The sequence below is a fragment of the Branchiostoma lanceolatum genome, chromosome 14, assembly GCF_035083965.1.
Source record: "Branchiostoma lanceolatum isolate klBraLanc5 chromosome 14, klBraLanc5.hap2, whole genome shotgun sequence".
Classification (NCBI taxonomy): domain Eukaryota; kingdom Metazoa; phylum Chordata; class Leptocardii; order Amphioxiformes; family Branchiostomatidae; genus Branchiostoma; species Branchiostoma lanceolatum.
Window position 1 is genome coordinate 8,926,229 of NC_089735.1, and position 16,454 is coordinate 8,942,682.

At 41.8% G+C, this 16,454-nt stretch overlaps 1 protein-coding gene across 2 annotated transcripts; it reads left to right on the top strand.

Annotated features, from left to right (window-relative positions):
• The first annotated feature begins 41 nt into the window (after nt 1-41).
• Nucleotides 42-13,717, top strand: LOC136449116 (translation initiation factor eIF2B subunit gamma-like). Of its 2 annotated transcripts, none has more exons than XM_066448939.1 (12): nt 42-207; nt 1,067-1,229; nt 1,785-1,942; nt 8,291-8,453; nt 9,064-9,172; nt 9,652-9,741; nt 10,260-10,399; nt 11,047-11,228; nt 11,512-11,583; nt 12,017-12,165; nt 12,832-12,935; nt 13,441-13,717. In XM_066448939.1, the coding sequence occupies exons 2-12, from the start codon at nt 1,082-1,084 to the stop codon at nt 13,491-13,493; spliced, it is 1,368 nt and encodes a 455-aa protein (XP_066305036.1). In that variant the 5' UTR covers nt 42-207; nt 1,067-1,081; the 3' UTR covers nt 13,494-13,717. The 2 variants fall into 2 exon arrangements, with proteins under 2 accessions (XP_066305036.1, XP_066305037.1); XM_066448940.1 differs by having other exon boundaries at nt 1,080-1,229.
• Nucleotides 13,718-16,454: the final 2,737 nt, after the last annotated feature.

Here is a 16,454-nt window from a genome sequence, read left to right on the forward strand (position 1 = left end):
AAGAAATCAAAGTTGGCGATAAAAAAATCCCAATCGGTCCAACCCCCCTCCGAGATCCTAGTAGTTTATTCCAAATCCAAAATGGCCGCCGAAGTCTGAATTTCTTTTTTACCGAATTTATGACAGCTGGTGAGGACGATACCTCATCCTTTGGATCCCTACACTTATCTTAAGACGGACACATCGACTTCTGGCAGTCATATTTCGGTATGTACATTTCTGCCATGTATGGGATATGTCGAAAACAGGAATCGCAAGAAGGGAACGTGCTCGAAGGGGGAGGGGGGCATGTCCTGTCTTCAGCTTTAGCCTTCTACAAGACACTTCAGCCATACTTGTTGTTACCACATTTCAAGATAGCTACGTACCAAAACTTACAAGATGAAACCAATCAAGAATGTATTTATGAACTTAAACAATCGGTTATGTGGGGTTTTAGCTCAACACCCCCCCCCCCAACTAGTACTCGATCTAAACCATGATTTCATCATTAAGTTATGATCTTCGATGACTGTCTTTTAGAAGTGATAGATTATGGTTTGTCAAGTGTTATGTATGTAGAGCTTTTTCACGTCCAACCTGTATTTATTTGAGTAATCAATAGCACACAGAAGAGATTACCTGAAGTACATGAAGAATTGCGAATAATAGTTTTGCAAATGTGTGTATTATCAGGTGCAAACGACATAAATGAAATACTGTTTCACCCTCAGTCCCAGCCCTCCCGCAGGTCTGATCATTCTCCGATCTTCAACCAATCCAACCCATGTTCAGACTGATACCAGCTGAGTGATACGGAATATACCGTGTTGTAATCTATATATGTATCTCATGGGCATCTACTTCTACCCGCAGTGGGGCTAGTACTTTAAGTAGGCTAATACACAGTGTTGTATTCTCTCTATGTTAGTCTGACTAGGTAGAGATGGAGTTCCAGGCTGTAGTGATGGCGGCAGGCCGGGGTTCCCGTATGACTGACCTGACTGCCAGCATCCCCAAACCCCTCCTCCCCATAGGGAACAGACCTATGTTACACAGTGTTGTATTCTCTCTATGACTGTTCTAGTCTGACTAGGTAGAGATGGAGTTCCAGGCTGTAGTGATGGCGGCAGGCCGAGGTTCCCGTATGACTGACCTGACTGCCAGCATCCCCAAACCTCTCCTCCCCATAGGGAACAGACCTATGATCTGGTACCCTGTCAACATGCTGGAGACTGCAGGATTTCAAGGTGACTTAGTACTTATAAGTTATATGTTTTATACTTAAACAATATTTAAATATAGTACTTATACAGTACTTAAACAGGAGTTATACAGCACCTAGCATTACAGTACTGATACAATATAATGATTGTACAGTACTGAGTACATGTACTTACTAACTTAGTCTTAGATACAATTCTAGGCATTATTCCATCTTTCGACTGAATTTCATTGCTTATCATAGTTTCATACTGTACAAAAATTCTTGCCATTGATTCAGTCATTTTGATAAACAAGATGACAATTGACAAGTAGTGTGTTATGAAATGGAAATTAGATCAATTTGCATGTAAAGGTGAGTTCAGACTTGAAATACTGCAGAATGCCTATGATATACATGTACTGTACATGTAAATTTTGAAATGATTGCCATGGTTATATGTTAGTGTTTTTGCAGTGACCTCTCCACAGCAAAGTTATGACACAGAATGCTTTCAACTGCAAACATAAAACGCTGAGAAATTTCTCTAGGCTTCCCTCCAACCACATAATTTTGTTGAAATTATGTTGTATGTTGACAGAGGTGATCATCATCGCATTGGAGTCGACCAGTCATGACATTCGTCAGGCGCTCACAGCCCTGTGTGATGTCAAGGTCAGTCTGGACATCGTGGGGATCCCTGACGACGCAGACTGGGGCACGGCAGACTCCCTACGGCACATCAAAGACAAGATACAGGTAATTAACCCTTGTCCTGCTGGAGTTCTATACCAATACACGCCCCCACTGCTGGGGTTCCCAGACACCTTCCAAACAAGGGGTACTAGTTTGATATTGCTCATTTTTAGTTACTTTCCTTTACAGTAACCCCATAAAGGTATATATCATTGGAAAGCTAACATTGTGTACTCTCAAGAAATGTTGCACTCATGTACAATTCTGTCTATTATAAGGGTTAATAGCAGCAATAAAACAATAAAACATACTTTTTTCATTAAACTATAATTATACTTTCATATTCTACATCAAACGTGTGTATTTATTGACTACAAACTATCTGAAGACTGCTGACAACATTAACCTTGCCCATGTGACAAAAAAAATCAGGCAGGCACTGCTACAGGTGAGTTAATGATTGGACATTATCCTTGGTCTAGCAGACGATTGTCGGCCATCTTGAATAAATTAGCCTCGCAAAGGCTTCTGGGATGATGTAATCGGATTGCATAACCCCAAGGTTGACCCATGACCTCTGACCACTAAGTTGGCAGGCATGATATGCAACACAGATGTGCTGTCCCCTGATGCCACACGCTCAATCTAAAAATAACCCCAACCCGGCATATCCCGGGGGGTCGCACAGGGATCATGCAGGTGCAACCCGTTATATGCCGGGTGCCGCGTCATCTATGTAACAGCGACTCGACGACTCAAAGACACAACGAAGCGCGAGAGTACGGAGCAAAGGGGTTTACTCAACAACCATCGCGGGAACCCATGACGCGAACAGAGAACACGAGGCGTGACCTCGTTACATCATAGGTCAACGGACCGTACCAACTATAACACTAACATAGGGTGGCGTGATCTCTTTTCCTCTTTCCTACTTTCTCTCTCTCTTAGTGTCCTAAATTTCCTTCTTCCCTCGTTTCCAATGTAAACTAAAGTAACTTGAGTAATAGAGATAAATAATAGAATTGTAACTAGAATAACAGTTATAGGTCCTAGTGACATGCTATTAATAGTTCTGTAATACTGTAATAATGAATCAGTGTTCTTCCATTAACAAATATCTGTTAGTATGATTCACATATTTCTTCTTCAGTTTGTAAAATGGATATTTCCAAAATGACTGGTGTTATACTTCCCACCGCCTACTCCTCTACAAATAAAACTACTATGCTGACAAGAAACTTTCTGCATCTAGATTTGACTTGTTCTGTCTTCTTATCGATAAGTAACTGGAAGATTATTGTAACTACGGTAACATAACATAATGTCGGAAAAGTAACATCTTTCTCAATACAGGTAATACCATAACTCGCTACTGGTCTTGTATGTATTCCTTCTTATCTTTCTTTGTAACTACATGTAACTCAAGGATTCTTCTGTTAATATGAACTCTGTCAAACTGCAAATCAAATCAATTTAGTACCTTTGGACGTATATACTAGTATGCTGCATATGTAGAGACTGTATATGTTTTGTTCTATTTTGACTTAGGAGATAGGTGAGTGACTTGTCCTGTTATACTTTCAGTTCGTTATGGCATAAAGTTCTGTGGGTGTTGAACAGATGGGGGTGGTTCCGGTGGGGGTCTAACTGCTGGGGTGTCAGGAGCTGGTGGAGGAGGGTCAGGTGGAACAGGAGGACGGTCAGGTGGGCTCTGGCATTCTTCCTTCACCTGCGGTGTGTCGCGTGGGGTGTCAGCTTCTGCTGAAGGTGATACTAACTTGGGATGTCTCTTCACCCGTGGGGTGTCAGCTTCTGCTGCTGAAGTCAGGTGTTCTTCTTTCACGTGTGAAGTATCAGCGTCTGCTGGTGAAGTCAGGTGTTCTTCTTTCACGTGTGAAGTGTCAGCGTCTGCTGGTGAAGTCAGGTGTTCTTCTTTCATGTGTGAAGTATCAGCGTCTGCTGGTGAAGTCATGTGTTCTTCTTTCACGTGTGAAGTATCAGCGTCTGCTGGTGAAGTCAGGTGTTCTTCTTTCACGTGTGAAGTGTCAGCGTCTGCTGGTGAAGTCAGGTGTTCTTCTTTCACGTGTGAAGTGTCAGCGTCTGCTGGTGAAGTCAGGTGTTCTTCTTTCACGTGTGAAGTATCAGCCTTTGCTGCTGAAGTCAGGTGTTCTTCTTTCATGTGTGAAGTATCAGCGTCTGCTGCTGAAGTCAGGTGTTCTTCTTTCACGTGTGACGTATCAGCGTCTACTGCTGAAGTCAGGTGTTTTTCTTTCACGTGTGAAGTATTAGCCTCTGCTGGTGAAGTCAGGTGTTCTTCTTTCACGTGTGAAGTATCAGCCTCTGCTGGTGAAGTCAGGTGTTCTTCTTTCACGTGTGTAGTATCAGCATCTGCTTGTGAAGTCAGGTGTTCTTCTTTCACGTGTGAAGTATCAGCTTCTGCTGGTAATGACAGGGTCCCTTCTTTCACTTGTGGTGTGTCAGCTTCTGCTGGTGATGGCAGCTGCTCTTCCTTCACATGTGTAGTATCAGCGTCTGTTGGTGGTGACAGGTGTTCTTCTCTCACCTGTGGTGTCTCAGCTTCTGCTGGTAATGACAGGTGTTGTTCTTTCACGCATGATGTATCAGCTTCTGCTGGTGAAGTCAGGTTCCCTTCTTTCACTTGTGGTGTGTCAGCTTCTGCTGTTGATGGCAGGTGATCTGCTCTCACCTGTGGTGTCTCAGCTTCTGCTGGTAATGGCAGGCGCTCTTCCTTCACGTGAGGTGTATCGGCTGCTGCTGGTAATGACAGGTGCTCCTCTGTCACGTGTGGTGTATCAGCTTCTGCTGATGATGACAGGTGCTCTTTCGTCACGTGTGGTATATCAGCTTCTGCTGGTGGTGACAGCTGTTCTTCCATCACGTGTGGAGCATCAGCTTCTGCTGGTAGTGACAGGTGCTCCTCTGTCACGTGAGGTGTATCAGCTTCTGCTGATGATGACAGGTGCTTTTCCTTCACCAGTGGTATGTCAGCCTCTGCAGAAGGGGACAGGTGTTTTTCCTGCACTTGTGGTGTGTCAGCCTTTTCTGATGCTGACAGGTGGTCTTCTTTCACGTGTGGGGTGTCAGTTTCTGCTACTGATGACAGGAGCTTTTCTTTCAACGGTAGTGTGTCAGCGTCTGCTGATAGTGACAGGTGTTCTTCCTGCATCTGGGGTGTGTCAGCCTTTTCTGGTGGCGATAGGTGGTCTTCTTTCACGTGTGGGGTGTCAGCTTCTGCTACTGAAGACAGGTACTTTTCCTTCACCGGTAGTGTGTCCGCGTCTGCTGATGGTGACAGGTATTCTTCCTGCACCTGTGGGGTATCAGCTTCTGCTACTGGTGACAGGTGCTTTTCCTTCACCGGTAGTGTGTTAGCATCTGCTGATGGTGACAGGTGTTCTTCCTGCACCTGTGGGATAACAGCTTCTGATGACAGGTGCTTTTCCTTCACCGGTAGTGTGTCAGCGTCTGCTGATGACAGGTGCTCTAGGGTGTGGACCAGTGACCTTTTGTTTGTTTGTTGTTCAGTCACAGCAGGGATGGTCACAACATGAACTACAGGAGCGGTATGTAGCAGGTGCATGACCTTGGGCACTTGAACTTGTATACTGGAACTGTTGGCTGCCCTTCTAGAGCGTGCTAGGTTGTGGTGCATACGATTTTTGCTGTACGAAATGCTATGTATACGTGGCTGGGCTTGTATGGTAGATGTAGAATAATCAAAGATGGATCCATCAGGGAGGTGAATATAATGCTTACTGAAGTTTATCATTAAACCGTTGGACTCAAGGAAGGGGCTTCCGGCTATAATCGGATCGACGAGGTCTTCCACTACGATCGCATCAAACTGAAGGGCTACTTTCTTCTTGTAGAACGTGGTACAGCACTCACCTACGGCAGAAAGTCGCCGCCCATCTGCTTGGATTGGAGTAAGATCTGTGTTGTTAGGAATGGGAGTAATGCATAACCCCAAGCGCCGTGCTTCATCGGCACGGATTATGCTCGATTCTGCCCCCGAATCCAGGAGTATCTTGACCGCCGCTCCCTTGTGGAAGGCTTCAAGGTTCGGTGAAGCACTTGCTTTCACTCCGCGTCCGGATTCTTGCTGGGGAGGGGCGCCCACGTGGCGCGCAAAACTCCTCTCTTTGTCCTCGTCGGGCAAGTACGGACACGCACTGAGGAAGTGATCGAAAACTTGCCGTCCCGCTTGTTCACAAATCGGGCAGATCTTCTTGTCCCTTTTAGGTTCTTGGTTCTTCGGGCGTTGGGGGAGATCTTGGGTTCTCCAGCGCCTGTCAGGATCTTGTTGAGGGCTGGGGTTTTGGTTGAAGTTGTTGTTGTTGGAACGCCAGGTCCCGGATGTTGTTTTCCTTCCCCGCCATTGCTCCTTCTTCGCTGAGGGTTGCATTCTTCGGACGTCTTTCAACGCGTTTTTTTTCACAGGGTTGCGTGGTATCCAAACTTGTTGGTGCTCTGTGGGCTCTGGATCGCACCGCGTGCCACCACGTCATCTATGTAACAGCGACTCGACGACTCAAAGACACAACGAAGCGCGAGAGTACGGAGCAAAGGGGTTTACTCAACAACCATCGCGGGAACCCATGACGCGAACAGAGAACACGAGGCGTGACCTCGTTACATCATAGGTCAACGGACCGTACCAACTATAACACTAACATAGGGTGGCGCCGCGCTACTAGGGTTAAGGATATCACTACAAGATATGGTCTTGTGGTTAGGGTTGTTGACTAACTAGAAATCTAAAGGTTCTGGGTTCAAGTGCCAAGCAGTTGGAAAAGGCACTTATTTGCCATTTCACCCACTTGACTCAGGTGAAAATGAGTACCTAGCTTTGGTTAGGGACGTCCTCTCAGATGGGACGTATAGCTGGAGGTCCTGTGTTTGTTGAGAGTCCCAATTTTTTTCACAAATATTTAATTTGACTCTTTGAGGAAACATGTTACAAGTAATTTCAATCCACACATTGTTGAATGTCTTGAAAACTGAAATGCTCTTGAAAACAAATCATTGTCATTAATCTTACGGTGCCTGACTGTGCCTTCTCTGGCTGACTGGAGCTTCCCTGGCTAGCTTATACGATTTTGGCACCTTGGAGATTACATTTTTGCACATACAGTCAAACCTGTCTATAGCGGTCACTCAAGGGACTGGCCAAAACTGGCCGCTAAGGACAGGTGGCCGCTATGGAGAAAATGTCGATTAATTGACCACGAGTGACACATGTTTTCAGTACCCACTGAGATACATTTATTCACCGTACAGTACACATGTAAAGTTCGATTGTTGTTCTTTTACTCCTAGATAGTTAAGAACAAAATATATGTTGCTCAGTTGTCACTTACTGTTCGTTTTCGACCGTTTTCAAACATAAAATCGTGGCGACAATATTCCTTAGTCTCTTGTTGTGTTGGTTCGGTTCCCGCGTGGCTTGTGTTGATCAGCATCTACCATTATGCTAATAGGGTACTCAGAAGAAGGTCGCTCTTTCGAGGGCTTTTTGTATTTTCAGAAAATTGCAACAGCCCAAATTTTACATCAAAGTAATATTATCCACATTAATTTTGAAGCTTTTGGTTTAGTAATTATCCTCAGTGATACTTTACAGCAAAATAAATTTAGTATATTATACCTCCGTAACAGTGGTGTCTTCCGATGACCTTTATGCTGCTACCTATCCAGTTTGCTGTTTGTACCAGCGCCATGTTGAAAATTGCGCGAAACACGTTTTGAGCACAATTTGAATGAATTCCCGGTGAAAACGGAAATTGGGCCGGCATTCAAACATTTCGCGAACTTACCGCATCAGGTACATGTGTGTGTTGTATTTTCCAAAAAGCTGCCGTAATATTTGTCCAGTCGAAATGCACAGAAATGGTCAATTTTACCACGATGTACAAACGCAAGCCATGTAACGTTAAAGAAAATTATACTTGACTTCGCGTCAAACCATGGATTTTCTAACAAAGATAAAACATTCTGGTTTTCTTTATTATGATCCTATCCAGTTGAGTCCACATAAATTTGATAACTGCGTGAAAAAATGAAGATTTTGAACCCGGCGTGCGGTGGCGATGCGGCTTCTACCGGCGCGTCGTGACCGTTATCGGCAGTGTTACTGTACTCGCGGGACCGAAAATCGTCTGGCCGTGACCGCGTTGGACAGGTGGCCGCTATAGCCTAATTCTTAATGCTTATGTCAATGGGAAAAATCCAAGGGACCGACAAAAAGTGACCACTATGGGCAGGTGGCCGCTATGCAAAGGTGACCGCTAATACAGGTTTGACTGTACATGTGTTTGGATTCAGAAGCCTGCAGTACCTTCTGTAACAAATAGGTGGAGCAGTTATCTTGTATATTTCTGACCACCACAGACAGATATCCTGGTGGTGAGTTGTGACCTGGTGTGTAACGTACCCCTACACCAGCTGGCTGATATCCACCGTATGCACAACTCCACCCTCACCATGCTACTGGCCGATCTGCCACAAACCACCGACTCCGCCGCGATACTCAAATCTAAAAAAATAGGAAACGGTAAGTGAGGTGCTCTTTTGAGAATAGGCTCCAGCTTGTTTTAAATGCCTTTTTATCATGGTCTTTTTATCAGACTTTCTATTCTGTCAGGTTTTGTTTTTATCTGCCAGCCAAACTACTAATAAAAGATCACAAACAAAAACCCAGATAAAAGCCCCTAAAAATCTTCTAAAACAATCTGGAGCCTAACCTCTGCTTGAAGAGTATTAATTAAGTGAGACACAATGCTTCTAGATATTATTTATCATACCGGTATGTTATTTTTTCAACTAGGTCATTGTGAATTATTTCAAACAGGAAGAATTTCATGAAGTATTTAAAAGTGTTAACAAACAGTAGACATTGTTGTATATGTAGATGTGCATATTAAAAGAAGAAAAGGAGGATTGAAATATGATAGCTATATGTAGCCAACTGAATAAAGTTTTTACCATCTTGGACCTCCTATATTGAAAGTAGCAAACCTAACACTGTTACAGAATATAGAGGTATACTATTTCACACATTGATTGATTGATTCATTGTGGCATTCTATTTGTGTTTATTACATTATTTGTAAGTTACTAAGTATGAGAACTGTATATGATGTAGATGTATTTGCCCCCATCAGAACAGCGTGATTTTATCGGACTAGACGGGGATGGGCGCAGAGTGGTGATCATGGCATCAGAAGCTGACTTGGACGACGCTCTCACAGTCAGGCGCTCGGTTCTCAAAAGGTTTTTATACCGTTATTTGGAGGATGTACGATGACAATTTAATGTTTATATACCAATACCAGAGCAACCAAAATCTACAAACATCTGAATATCTAATTAGGATCCAAATGTCCTTTTAGATGTCTGAAAATGATTTCTCAGAAACAGTCAAAAGTCAGATGATTGAATCCTTCCATTGATCTTAAAATGATGAATATATTAGTGTTGTACAAATGGAAAAGGAATATGGACATCAGCTTACAAAAATTATTCAAGTTACAAAAAAAGAATGGCAATAGATAGGCAGTGTATCTTTTGAGCAACCACAAATTTGTTTTCAGTACAAGTATACTTTGTTGCACCCCACCTTGCAGAACATAACGGTATTACACGTTATTAAGAAATTGCCAAAAGAGATGCAGTCGTGAAATACTAGTGTGTTATAAAAAGATTATATTTGTACACAGTTTGAATTAACTGTATCATTTCACCTGCTGCAGACACCCATGTGTGAGGATCAAGACAAAGCTACAAGATGCACACTTGTTTCTGTTGAAGAAGTGGGTTGTGGACTACCTCCAACAGAACAGGTTTGTCTGCAATACTCTGCATACATTATGTTTATTTCAGTATTGTATATGTGACTCTGATTATATTTGATAAGTACTTTATACAGAGCATAGTAGAGATTAGCATCTGACTTGGAGGTTATGTTGTCAAATCTTTAGGGAAAGACAATACTATTGCTTTTGGTTGGTCAATTTCTCTATCTCTACCCCTCTCTCTCTCTCTCTCTCTCTCTGTGTCTATTTATGTGATTGCAATGAGTGTGCCATATACAACAAATGTATCCTCAGTGCTGCTACATTTGTCTGTGGGACTGGATCTTTAAAGATTATCCCATAATGCATCATAAATGGGTCTGTATGGCAGACACTCTTTAGTTAATGGAGTATATTATGTTGTCCATTTATTCGTTAATCTGTGATGAAAGTTTATAGAATTAGTTTGATTTTGTATCCATGCAAATGTAATCTTTTAGTTTTAGGAAATAACACCTGCTTTTGCTGTTGAGGACCCCTCCAAGAATTTTCTGCACCCCCTATAGGTCTGTGTCCACTATAAAAGGAGAACTTGTCCCCCTATTGGTGCGGAAACAGTTCTCAAGACGGAAGAAACCTGCTGACGTCAGCAAGGCGGGAGACCTGTCCATGGTGTCTCCACCTTCTACTAAGGAAGACAACTTAGGTGGGTTACTTTCACTCCTAGGTGTACTTAAGCATTGTTTGCATTGCAAAATGAGTAAACACACCAGTTTTGTTGTTTGCTGAGTACAAGCCGTGTAAGACCGAACTGTATGTAAGGTTTGATGCACTCATACCAGAATGGACCCCTAGTCTTATTGTTAAGTGTGGTGGGTTTATTAATGTGCTAAGACTCAGTAAGAGATGTGGCTCTCCTCAAACACACCTGTGACTTTATGTTCTATCTGAGAGGATGTCCCTAACCAAAGTCAACACCTGAGTCAAGTGAAGAAATTTGTGTAAGATACGTATATACATAATCGTGACCTACTAGAGATCCAATCACTCTACAGATAGATTCTGAGTCAACAACCCTAATCACAAGAACACAAGTTCTTCCACACAGTTTGTGGTTAAAAACCTGCTGATTGACAAATCTTGCTCAGTGTCACTTGCAAAAAGTGGTGGATGCTACTTGAAACATCTGACCGTTTCCAAAATCATATTCATTTGCTTGAGTAATTGCTATTTGGCGTATCTTATACCTGGATGTCTAACCTTTATCAATGCTTCAGCATTGTATGTTATAAAGCAACTTACTGATTATAATTTTGAAGTTGTAATGTTTTTAGATACAATTTGTTTCATCAGACATCCACAGTTTTGATGAAGATGACGAGATGACCCTGCTGACCAGGAGCTTGTCGTCCGGAGCTGGACAGAGGGTGGACGGTACCCAGGACAGCACCATCACGTGTTACACCCACATAGTCACAGAGGGGATGTGTGTCCGCGCTAACACACTCCCCAGCTATGTTGAGGCTAACAAACAGGTGGGTCAGTCTAGCTTGTGGTCAGGCTATTAGCTAGCCGGGGGTCCAGGTGTCTTTTGGACACCCCACACGAAGAAAACTTTGAAATTAGATGCTGTAATTTTGCAGAGGACACCAAAAGGACAACTTGTTTCCCTGGTTATTACATACACATGCACATACATATGCAATTTGGTGGACATTGGTCTTCATGAATTTATGGATGAGCCCAAAAATTTTAGTTATATTGTTTCCTTCCCAGTAAGGATCAGAAAGTGATGCTAGTATATTATTGTACTTGCAGATCCTACACGAGCTGGCAGGGGGCGATGAACTACTGGTACATCCATCCATCACAACCAAGGGGAAATATCAGGTATCGCCACTTTTATCATGGTCTCATGTGAACACAGGGTACTTAAACAGGCTATATATAGAAAATTGTCATTCTTTTCTTTTTGGCCTACAAATTGGCATGATGTGTTAGATGTTATTTGTATTGCAATTTCTCTGACAAGCGTAAAATTTGTATTGACCAGGGATGCTTCTACTACTAGGTCACATGTGGCCACAGTCTTCATCTGTGACCTATCTGACAGGAATTTCCCTCCTCAAAAAGGCTTAAGAATTAGTTAGAATACCCCATTTTTATTCAAAATTCTCTAAAAGCACTCGGTAGGGGGAAATCCACACACCCCACTCCGTTGCGCTTACTCCCCCTTGCAATTTTTTTCTAGAAAAATTAACCCCTTCGACGAATGAGTCAGATTGCATTTGAACCAGATTTACTCCTTTTTTTGTCCGTACAGATTGGACCAGAGTGCATGGTTGGGGAGGGGGTGAGTTTGGGTGACAAGGTGACCCTGAAGAAGTCCATCATCGGTAAACATTGTACCATCGGCGACCGCGTCAAGATCACCAACTCTGTCATCATGAACCATGTCACCATCAAGGATGGGTAGGTCTATTATGGGTGATAACATCGGGTGGCGGAATTATGTACCCTGGTGGAATTATATTAGCAGAATCTGCTAATATGATTCTACCAGGGTACATACTTCCGCCACCCTGAAAAGACACGTCCAAACAGATCTTCAACCCAACGTCCCGGAGTATAATTCAAGCCTGTATATCTAAACTGTGCATACCTGGGGGTGCTGCACTACTCGTAGAGATATCTCAAACCCACTGTTTAAAGTGGCGGAGATATGTTATGCGGTTTATTGTATGTAGCATTACAAAATTGTTGATTCCCTCAAAATTGCAGATATTCTTTAAAATATTACGCTTGCCCATTTTCAATCTCAGAGTACTGTCAATGCATGTCAATATTCTTTTAACAGAGATAATGTCAGACTTGCACATCTAGTTTTGACTGAAATTAGTGAAAGAGACGATAAGAAACTAAAGGCAATGTGTGTTACATTATGCACAATGTGGTGATAGTTTGGATGTAACTGCCACTAGTGGTGATGTATAAAGTATAAATCTGAGACAAAGTTCTGAACGATAGCTCTTTAAGAATTGAACTTCTATCGGTGCAAAGGTCCGTGTGTTTGTTGAAACTTAATTGACCTACATCCATCCCTCCTATGCACAATTGTAACTATTGGTTGTACCACAGGTCCATTCTACAAGGCTGTGTTGTGTGTGACAATGCACACATGGGGGACCAGTGTGAACTGAAGGACAGTCTAGTGGGCAGTTCTCAGAACATCCCCAGTAAAGGTATGTATAGACTAGTCCTTGCAAGGGGGAAGGGGGAGCACTAAGCCTTTGTGACATTTGGTCACATGTTTGGGCTTTTAGAATAAGTTTTGCCTGAGTTCTGATTAAAAATGTGAGCAGTAGTGAGCCACATTCAACTATCGGCAAGAGAAAAAGTGTTATGTTATGCATCACCTCAACAGAAGACAACTGCTTAACTATTACCTTTAAGTTTAGACTTTCTCACAGGAGGGTTCTATAGAGGCATTTTGTAGATAGCAAAAGCTTGAGAATGATTAGCAATGTACTAAAGGTTTGCCTTGAAACAGGAATATTGCAATTTAAACTATGGTTTTCATGGAATGCTATAATATTAACATTGACATTTTTCTGTTTTGTTTAGAATTTGTATGTACATTGTGTGCTCTTATTAGATAGATACCATTGCATATAAGAAAATAATTTAAAATGTATTTTATGAACTAAGTATAAAAGATTTGTTTCTTTTTCCTTCTATTTTCAACAGCCAAATACAGCAACGAGGTCATAGTGAACGAAGAACAAATGCTGGAGGTTTGAAGCTGTCATGGGAACACTAGGCAGAATCCTTTCAACTTAGGGTGTGAAGGCTGATAACAACATGCCTCTTCTTGCATCCAGTACACGTGTAAACTGAAGGGTTAATGACACGAATCATAAATATCACAAATCATATGCTCATTTTCAAAAAATACAATGAATATGTGGCATGGTCACATTGTGACATGTATAATGACACATTGATTAAATTGGTGTAAAACACATCTGAAGATGAATAGATTCCCCTGAAAGATCTACTATGTACACTATCATTTTACTGCCTACAACATGTTCTTTGGTACCCCACCTTTACTCCAGCATACTACCACCCTTGGTACACACCGAACCTGAACTTGGTACACGCACAGCTTGAGTGATATGTTTCTTGCTAGAAATGACCATATAAACTATATTCAAAAGCCAGATAGAAACACTACAAACATACATTTAATGACTATTAGAGTCAATTCCATGTCACCGAGAGGGTTTTCAGATAATATTGCTAATAAGTTTGAACAATTCTAGATAAAAGACTATTTCATTCTAAATTGTTCTAAATTGTTCAAACAATTAAGAATGTTGATATTTTGGAATTATTTTGAAAATAATTGCACAAATATCTCTTTATTTAGCATAATTTTCAAACATATATCTATGTGATTGTTTCACTGTTGGAACATGTTCCTACAATTTGTATCATTTTTCAAGTGGTAGATTTGGGTTATTGCCCCCATAAAAGTAGGTGCTAATTGCACTCTATTGTGTTCCTCTGTATATTCTTATATTTCACGTCTGGACTTTTGTCTTGAGGTGTGTATGCATGGCACCTATGCCTAATCCCCAGTACTTTTGAAAGGATATGTGAATTGCCCTGTTCCCAGCCCACTGACCTAGTTACACTATGTTTTCGGCTGTACTGTAAATCATACAAAAAGCAGCTCCAAAATGAGAAAATACATGCTGTAAATTGCAAAAAAAATATCTAAAGCGGATACTATTTCGTAAAGTCAAAGAAGAAGCTGTGAAAGTGATGAAGAATTTATTTGGTATACCAAACTCTGTGTGTTAACTTTTGTTCATCCTTCCTGACCACGTAGATTTAATAATGAATGCAAGTTTTGTTTGCTAAACTTTTTTATTAGCATACTCGCATCAGTTTTGGGGTTCCCATAGGATGTCATCCATATAATCAAATCAACATGGCCTAACAAGGAAAAGTGGGTTCCATAAAGAAAACCTGCCTTCTTTCTTCGTTTTACCTGAATTAAAACTATACGTATGCCCTTCAGATTGTCATATTTGCTAACAGTCTGCAACAACGTGTACAGGCACTATAGTCTATGAGGACGTTAAATGATTGACTAATAATACACCTGTCACAAATACATTATACACCTATCAGACCATCTTACGTAATAGCTACCATTGCCTCTTGAGTTACGGGCTAATTTTCTTTACCCTTTGATTTGCCTTTATAGGCGTTTAATTTTTCAAGAGATGTCAACATATTTTGATAGAAACCTTTGGAATCAGTCCATAGTTTATTCTGCGTGATGTTTTAGGAAAATTAAGGTTTTATCTTTAGCACCTTTCTGTGAACACCTGCGGTTGTACTCAAAGCACACCTGCTACCCCCTCTTAAGGTACCTCGGGTCCCCATGTCAGTTTGCGTTACGTCAGTAAAAGCAGCTTAAAAGTCACGGAATCGACTGAGGAATAATCAAACATCACGGAATGTACGTACGGCTTATGAGAGGGTCTGGTATCTGTTAGACGATCGGGAGTTAAGAGGAAGAAGGAAGGCGCTCCTCTAAACAGCAGGGCGGGAGCTGCAAGTCTGCATGTGTGACCAAAAGTTTCGTCACGGTAAGTCGTTGCCACTCTTTAGCTTTCTCGATAGCGCAAGGGGTACGTATCAATTTACATCGAAAATTTAGATTTATCAAATAAAAAGGCATCTTTGGAACTCCTAGAGAGGACAAATGCTCGTTCTATTATATTACGTTCAATTTCAAAACATTTCAGAGTGCACTCCGATTAAGTTCAACCAAGAGACACTCGCTTGTATGGAAGACCATGCAATATTGCTTATCGTAACGTGTTATCATTTTGAAACACCATGTTCATTATTTGTTTCTTTTGGGTCGAGGAACCTTGTTGGGAAATTGTCGTTAGCGGGTTTGTACGTTATCGTAAGGACATGGTAAAGATATTTTTTATTTTCATCCTTCGTGCCCTTTTTACCACCTCAATTTCTATTCAGGATGTAGCTCACTACTTCATATATCAGTGGTGTATATATGTATTGATAGTACCAAGTTACCATGTTTCATCATTTGCTTTCAAATTTTAGAGTGCATTCTATCGTATACGATGCTAGCCTGAGTACCAGCCTCCGTGGTGACCGCTGGCTCAAAAAAAAAAAAATTTGAGCCATCGGTCACTACGGAGGCTGGTACTCAGGCTAATACGATGCATGCAGGTCAAGAATATTTTCGGGGCATACCTGTAGTACATATACGTACATGTATTTTGTGCATGCATTTGTCGCAAATTTGTCAAGGAAATGTTATAGATATATTACTTATCAAAAGTGAGTGTTTCTATACACATAATCTATTGGTTTCAGTCCAGGAGCAGCCCCCTCGACAGCCTCAATGGAGCCCCTCAAACTGTCCATCAACCCCCCAGAAGTATCAGACCCCTCTAAAACGGTCTCTTCTGATGACGTCACCCGTCCATCACAAGTGAACCACGCCCAGAAGAAAACCTGGAGCCGCCCGGAAATGACGAAAGATATGCACCCCTTCTTATCAACCACATTGGAGGAAAAGCCAGATGTTGGTCGTCCAATCAAGAAGCAGCGCACCACGAGAAAATTATACAGTTGCAGGTAGAATTGAATGTTTATGCTTTCACTTTAGCAACACTATATACTGTTTTGATCACTGATGTTGATAG

Excerpts from the sequence above, each read along its gene's own strand:
- LOC136449116 (XM_066448939.1), top strand. The coding sequence starts at position 1,082 with ATGGAGTTCCAGGCTGTAGTGATGGCGGCAGGCCGAGGTTCCCGTATG. Across the intron at positions 1,943-8,290 it reads ACATCAAAGACAAGATACAG|ACAGATATCCTGGTGGTGAG; the intron begins GTAATTAACCCT and ends TGACCACCACAG. Across the intron at positions 8,454-9,063 it reads ATCTAAAAAAATAGGAAACG|AACAGCGTGATTTTATCGGA; the intron begins GTAAGTGAGGTG and ends TGCCCCCATCAG.